Here is a 7,813-nt window from a genome sequence, read left to right on the forward strand (position 1 = left end):
AAAAAAAAAAAAAAAAAAAAAAAAAAAAAAAGAATTGGGAAAGTGATGCACGTGGGCGGCAGCTTGAGGTGCACGTGATACAGCGGAGCCAGAGGCTAGAAAGAAAAGGGCCCACAACGCAGAGTTTGGCGTGGAACACGCCACGTGTACGGAGGTCACGTGAGGGTTGCTTTCGAGGACGCCAGCGTGGCACCGTTACGGAGGGGTGGTTTCACCGACGTCACGGATTAATTAATCGGCTTTCGCGCCAACTCCGTAGTCCACAAGTCAACCTCCCACACGCCGCTGTCCTTGCCTTTGGCGCCACAAAAAATTTGATTTTTTTATTTTTAATTTTTTTAAATTAAGAAAATTAATGAAAATTTTAAGAATATTATTCAAAACTTTTAAAAATTTAAAAATATTTTAAGATAAAATATCAAATTTAACGATATTTTTATTAAAAAAATGTTTCTTAATTAAATTGGTCGAGTAACCACACGTTTTTTTATGTTAGAATCATAAATTTACTTAATTCGAATAATTTTTATTAATATAAAATATTGTGGATTAAATTGATTGCTTGTTTAGACTATTTATTCGATTTATTTAATAAAATCAAATATTAATATAAAAACACATATTTATTTATTTCTCAAACATTCAATTAAGAATTTAATTTAATTTCAATAATTATAAAAAATTTAAAACAACAAATTTATGAATTAACCCGACTTCTAAAATTTTCATTTATTTAACGTAATTCAATCTTCGCTGTAGCTTGGATTGATCGAGTTCTTTGTGTCACAAGGTCTTTTGAATACTGTATTTACGAATTCAAAGTTAAAATGGTTAAGAGAGGTAGTAAAATGTTTAAATGTTAAAATAATGATAATCACTAAAATAACTATTTTTTAGATTAGAATTCAAATTAGTTATTTTCTCAAAATTCATAATTAAAAGATAAAATAAGTATAAAAATGTGGGAGTTTAATGATATTTAAATTCTTAAAAATAAAAATTGGAAAATTGACACAAATAATTTAATTCCATGTTTTTCTCCCCCCAAAAAGACCATGTCATATATATATATATATTAATCAATTATTGGCATAATAAATATTAGAATAATTAAGAGCAATTACGTCATTTTAATGACGATATGTTTTTTAATTAAGTGATTGGAATTGGGAATTTATTCTTTGTATTATTGTTTAATTAACATAATGATTAGGACGTGCTTTGATTAAGATTTAAAACAAACGGCTGGTGGCTTTAATTTTAAAAAAAATGACAAAATTAAAACCAATTTGCAAATTTAATTATTTTTAAAATTTGACTACAAATTTGAATATTTTGTTAAAAAATTATGAAAAATCAAAAGTAATTTCTAAAAACAAAAAAATGTTTATTAAATATTACCTTAATATTTATTTACAAAAATTAAATTATTACTCAAATACTAAAATATTACAAATTTGGGTATAAAAAAAGAACAAAATTTTAAAACATTTTTTTAATTTTAAAAATATTATTTTTTATATTTAAAATATTTTGGAAGCAAAAATATGACGGCGGTCGTTGCCATTTATTGGAAGCGACGACCCCCACCGTTTTTTATTTTTTATTTTTTATTTTTAAAATTTTTACAATTAAAAAATCTTATCAATTAAGAACATTATATATACAAAATAAATAAATAAATATATATAATTTATAGTTTAAATATGTATTTATTTCAATATAAAGTGGTCCGAAAAATATTATTTTTAATTAAAAAAATTGACATAAAATACTAGGTTACATTATTTTAAAAATTTTATTCTAATTTTTCACTTTTTTTAGATTATTTAAAAAATTATTTAAACGTCAGTACTTATCTAATATGATATTTAGCTACTCTTTTCTCAATCATGTACGAGGATGGTTGTCAAATTTTCATTAAAATTCTTGTCTTTACGGAAGTTATGTAATAAAAAATATTTAATTTTTTTCAAATTCTACATATTTATTTCTATTTTGACCGGTTAAATTATTATACTAAAAAATGTAATTGTTAATTACTAGAAAAACAAAAATTTGATAGGGTTGAAAACTAATAACCAAATTAAAATATAATTTTTGCATAAAAATTATTATTATTATTATCTAAGACTAAAATTATATAAATAAATCACATTTTTTATAATTAGCTAAACTTTTATTAAAATGGGAGCGGATGCAGCCGAATATTTCTCACTTGCATTCGAACTTTTAAATTTATTATTTAATTTGTTTTTTAAGTCACTTTCCCGGCTGGTTTGCGAACTTGAAAAGCGAACAAACGGACGCACGCTGTACTCCGAACCTGTCTCTCTCCCGCTTTCTTTCCCGATGCTTTTGATCATATAAATTAAAATCAACACGGAATGATCCTAACCCACCGGCGAATACACGAACACGGCGGAACTTGACCCACAAATTTACAGAATCGTGGCTTGATTTCGACCTACAAGATGAGATTGCTCCAAAATGGGGTCGCCGGCGAGCCACTGCAAGTTGATTCCGGCCGTTCTGTGCTTGTGGGCATGAAATTAGACTCCCATAGTAGAGAGCTGCTAACTTGGGCTTTGGTTAAGGTCGCTCAACCGGGTGACCTTGTGATCGCTCTTCATGTTCTTGGCAACGATGGTGAGTTGATTTTTGTGTTTTAGGTTTTAATTCTTGATGTGGGTTTGTGCGATTTCGGAGATTTGTTCGATGTTTTAGTGAGATTTACTGATTTTGTGAAATGGGTTCTGTAGAAATCGTTAATCGTGATGGGAAATCTTCGCTTCTTTCTCTTGTGAAAACGTTCGACTCTGTTCTTGCTGTTTATGAAGGTTTCTGTAACTTGAAGCAGGTTAATCTTCTTCCGATTGCTTCCGATTTCTTCGTTTTGATCGTTTTTTGTTTCTGGATGAAGATTGAAATCTGTTAATCTGTGTAATGATTATCGAGAATTCTTGTAAACTAGACGATTTTGGCCCAAATGTTGCAGGTGGATTTGAAGCTCAAAATCTGCAGGGGAGCATCGGCTAGAAAAATCTTAGTTCGTGAAGCAAAATCGTATTCTGCATCTAATTTAATTGTTGGGACTGCTCGAAAACACCATAAAATCCGTTCATCGAGTTCTGTTGCCAAGTACTGCGCTAAAAAATTGCCCAAACACTGTTGGGTACTCGCTGTTCATAATGGGAAAGTGACATTTGAACGAGCTGCAGTGGCTACAGGGGACTGCCAAGGTTTGTGTTATTTTCATTGTGTATTCTTCATTTGAAGTGTTTTTGTGGTTCAGTTGAATTTGATTTCTGCAAATCTAATAGGAAATAAAGTTGAAAGTGATCTGGGAATTGGTAAGGATTCGGATCAGGGATTTGCAAAAGGCGTAATGGATAGTTCTTATAAACCGAACTGTTCGATTTGTGGATCGGAATCGAGTTCTTTGGTACAATCTGCAGTGATATCTTCTGGTGATGGAGATGAACATGATGAATCTTTAGCCATTGTTCCTGTTCAAAACGTTGAGGTAGCTTCGAGTTCAATTACTAAGTTGATCAAGGAATCGCCTGAAGTACAACCCGGTTGGCCTCTTCTTCGCCATGCTGATCAATCCGGTCGACGAGCTTCGTCCGACAAAGCCTTGGCCAAGCAAATCTCTGTAGTTCAATGGGCAATGAGGTTGCCTAACCGGTCTGCTTCAGACCCTGCTGCTTTGGATTGCAATTCTAATACATCTGGTCAAGCTACGGTTCTGGTCGGTTCTGAACCGGTGACTTCTTCGCTCTCCCCCAACCCCAGTTCCATACCGAAAGAATTGGAAGGTTTTCATGATAAATACTCGTCGTCGTGTAGATTGTTTAGTTATCAAGAACTCGTTACAGCAACGTCGAATTTCTTACCTCGTACGTCTTGTTTCTTCCATGACTATGCTTCGAGTTTTGCAAATTTAGTATTGTTGTGAATGTACTGCTTCTTTTTCCAGAAAACTTGATAGGGAAAGGAGGAAGCAGCCAGGTTTTTAGAGGTTGTCTTCCCGACGACAACGAGGTTGCTGTCAAGATCTTGAAGCCATCGGAAGACGTTCTAAACGAGTTTGCTGTGGAAATCGAGATCATTACGTCCTTACGCCACAAGAATATCATTTCTCTCTTGGGATTTTGCTTTGAAGATAGTAAATTCCTGTTGGTTTATGACTTCCTGTCAAGAGGATGCCTTGAAGATATCCTTCATGGTATTAGCAACCTCTAATTGTGCTTTTTTGTTGCAACAAATATCAAATTTCCTTGAATTTGAAGTTCATTGATCATCATAAACCAGGGAATGGAAAGAGTTCGAACGCATTTGGCTGGTGCGAAAGATATAACGTAGCCGTCGGTGTAGCCGAGGCGTTGGATCATCTTCACAGCGACTCTCAGCACGTGATCCATAGGGACGTTAAATCGTCGAACGTTTTGTTATCTGACAATTTCGAACCGCAGGTGCTACAAACAGATGCATCTATTTTCTAGTAGACATGGTTCTATATGTACTAAGTTTCTAGATCCTCATAGTACTCTTTCTTTCTTCAGTTATCAGATTTCGGGCTGGCGAAACGAGCATCAAAATCATCGCATGTAACCTGTACCGATGTTGCAGGAACGTTCGGGTTCGTATCTCTAAGCCATATGCAATGTTTCGGTTTGCTATAGTTTTCGACAATGTTGTTAATGTCGTTTGTTGCAGTTATCTGGCTCCGGAGTATTTCATGTACGGTAAGGTAAGTGACAAGATTGATGTCTATGCTTATGGCGTGGTACTGCTTGAACTTCTTTCCGGGAGAAAACCGATAAGTACCGAGTATCCGAAAGGACAAGAAAGCCTAGTCATGTGGGTATGTCGTTCGAGAACTTATAGGATTCGGTTTTGTTTCTGAATTATTGATGTATTTCATTCTGAAATGGAGTGTTATCATCCAGGCAAGGCCAATTTTAACCGACGGGAAGGTGTATCGGTTACTCGATCCTAACTTGGGAAGTAACTACAACAAGGACGAGATGGAGCGTGTCGTTTTAGCAGCTAGCCTTTGTATCAGACGCACTCCACGAGCTAGGCCTCCAATGAGCCATGTAAGTCACATCTCTCATTGTTCATAGATGATACTAAATTCTTGCCCAAATCTGAGAAACAGGTCGTCGATTCGTTCTCACGTCTCGAAATTTCAGGTTCTAAAACTGCTCCAAGGCGATGTAGACGTAACCAAGTGGGCAAGGCAACAGATCAATGCTGTAGAGGATTGCAACGCTCTAGACGATGAAGTATGTCCTCGATCCGATATTCAATCACATCTCAACGTTGCATTGCTCGACGTTGATGACGACTCGCTCTCCCTGAGTAGCATCGAGCAGAGTATCTCAATGGAGGACTATTTGCAAGGAAGGTGGAGCCGTTCATCAGGGTTCGACTAACAACATCGACTAGCTCGACGAGTGCGTTCAAGTCGTGTGGCTTTTTCGTATATTCTTTGGTTGTTTATGGGGTACCCTCCTCCTCCCTCCATTTTAGGCTTATTTTTTAGTTCTTTTCCCTTCCATTTTATCCCTACAAAAGGGTTCATAAGAGTGAAACATGAGTTCAGTGCTCTGCATAGCCAACCATTTGCTAATAAGAGCAGAGCAGTTTTGCTTGTAATGTTTCTTTGTACAAAACTTCCCTGAAAATGTGAATATATTTTTAAAATTCATCGAAAAAACGCGCACAAATTGCATTTGAAAGTAGAAAGATCGAAGTTCTTCTCTTTGCCCCCGTATGATTCAGTGCAGCTTTGTGGATTGCTCGTTGGGTTTGATAGGTGGTGGTATCACACCCTTCTCAAAAGAACCGTACTTGACACTCTCGTCTCATACGGCTCCGTCCCAGCACGAATATGACGACATGAAACGAGTTCCCAAGAAGCATTTTTCTTTCGTCCTAGAACGTTTAGAGTTAGTTTGACTTTTATACTAGGAAGTATAGAACGAGTCTAAAAAGGGTAAAAAGGTAAAAAGGTAGGATCGTAACATGATCGTGACACTTGTTACGATGCAATTACTATGTGCTTAATTCTTTTTTTTAATTGTTATAGTTGACCAAAAAATTTATGGCAAATATTTTATTTTTTTCATAAATTTTCAAATAATAATTATTTAAAAATATATTTATATTAACTTTAAACTATTAATAAGTATTAAATTTTAAAATTACGTGAATTTAAGCCTAACCCAATTAATTAAAATATATATTCCAGGAGATTTAAAAATTCGAAAGAAAATAAAATTAAAATAAGAAAATAAAATTTTAAAACACAAAAAATAGGAATTAAAATAAGTATATTTAAGAAGGAAGGTGGAACTAGTCAGACAAGAAAAGGACAAGAATAAACCTAACAAAAATGTTACATAATTAAGTTGAAATGTCAGTGTCCAGTCAGCACATAGACTAAGGTTTGATCTTCGTAGCATGAGGATGTTGGGCTTTAATGGTTTTTTGACTTTAATAATTAATCCTATGCTTTTAATGTGTTATAAAATATAATATTTTTGTTGCAATTTATTACCCTTTATAAATAATGGTAATTTGTAAATTAATCTAAACTTAAATTTATGTAAAATTTAAATGTATTATGACAACGTAATTTATTTTAAAAATATCTTTAAATATTTCAAATAGTTTCTAAAATACTATCAAATTCAAAAAAATTCATTAAAAAGAATACTAATTTAACAGTAGCATTATATATCCTTAATTTTTAATTTTTTAAAAAAATTTAAAAAATTATCAGTGTTAATATATAAATATAAATCTATCTAACACGTTTAAAATATTTTTCATTAACCGTAATAATAGTGTTGAAATAATTTTAAAGTATTTTTATTTAAGAGTAGATTAAAAGTTTTAGAATATTTTAAATATTTTAAAAATAAAATATTAATAATTTTACTAATAGTAAATATATGAAGTTAGAATATTTTTATTAATTTACCGAAGGTAAAAATAAAAAATGAAAAAACAGTAAAAAGAATATTCCGGCATCTACAAAGGATTTTATTTTTAAATAGAAGAAAAAGGTACTGTCAGTTTCAACTTTTATCGAATAATTTATTTTTTGCTTTTTAACTTTTATCACTGAAAAATGAAAATATTACTAAAATAAATATATTAAAAAAAAAAAAAACAAGTTATTTATTAATTATTTTGACGTTGCCAGCGAGGATCCAAGACGGGGACCCATTAAACAACTGACCGATTGACAACCGAAAAGTAGCGTAGCGTCCGCTCACCGCGACCGGAGCAGAATTTCCAGATCCACAAAGCCTTACCATCTGTTCTGTTTCTTTTCTATTTATGTAATTCGCTACCATATCTCTTCAATTCTCTCCTCATTCTGCTTGATTCAAATCGCTTCAATCTCAATTCTCACCCTCCAATCTCTGTTCATCGGGGTGTACCGATGGCATCCTCTGTCGATTCCACTGCTCTCAAGCTTTCTCAGCTTGGCATCAATGCCGATTTCGCTTCCTCTGTTCCGAATCTGAAGAAGAATCTTCACCTTCTGTCGGCTGAACAGGTATAATATGACGTTTTCTGTGTTGATGTTGGATTTTGTTATTGTAATGAGTGGTTTGGATTTTGGTGGTGATGGAATACAGGTTGATTTGGTGAAGATATTGTTGGAAATGGGACAGACTCATCTTTTTGAGCACTGGCCCGAGCCTGGCGTTGATGATAACGAAAAGAAGGCTTTCTTCGACCAGGTCTTTTTTTTTTTTGACTTTTGATTTTTTTTTTTTTTTTTTTT

General features: G+C 33.2%; 2 protein-coding genes across 2 annotated transcripts in view; both read left to right on the forward strand.

Annotated features, from left to right (window-relative positions):
• The first annotated feature begins 2,275 nt into the window (after positions 1-2,275).
• LOC111431248 (probable LRR receptor-like serine/threonine-protein kinase At5g16900) lies at positions 2,276-5,719 on the forward strand. The gene is made up of 10 exons (XM_023067838.1): positions 2,276-2,649; positions 2,763-2,860; positions 2,999-3,242; positions 3,324-3,902; positions 3,983-4,231; positions 4,318-4,478; positions 4,569-4,645; positions 4,723-4,870; positions 4,956-5,105; positions 5,202-5,719. The coding sequence occupies exons 1-10, from the start codon at positions 2,475-2,477 to the stop codon at positions 5,442-5,444; spliced, it is 2,124 nt and encodes a 707-aa protein (XP_022923606.1). The 5' UTR covers positions 2,276-2,474; the 3' UTR covers positions 5,445-5,719.
• A 1,543-nt stretch (positions 5,720-7,262) lies between these two features.
• Positions 7,263-7,813, forward strand: part of LOC111462581 (UDP-sugar pyrophosphorylase) — a 7,946-nt gene continuing 7,395 nt past the window's right edge. The window contains exons 1-2 of the mRNA XM_023106202.1: positions 7,263-7,582; positions 7,665-7,769. Of these exons, the coding sequence (XP_022961970.1) occupies positions 7,466-7,582; positions 7,665-7,769 (222 nt within the window). The 5' untranslated portion in view covers positions 7,263-7,465. The remainder of the gene's footprint in view (positions 7,583-7,664; positions 7,770-7,813) is intronic.

Source organism: Cucurbita moschata, unplaced genomic scaffold (genome assembly GCF_002738365.1).
Source record: "Cucurbita moschata cultivar Rifu unplaced genomic scaffold, Cmos_1.0 Cmo_Scf00002, whole genome shotgun sequence".
Taxonomy (NCBI): Eukaryota; Viridiplantae; Streptophyta; class Magnoliopsida; order Cucurbitales; family Cucurbitaceae; genus Cucurbita; species Cucurbita moschata.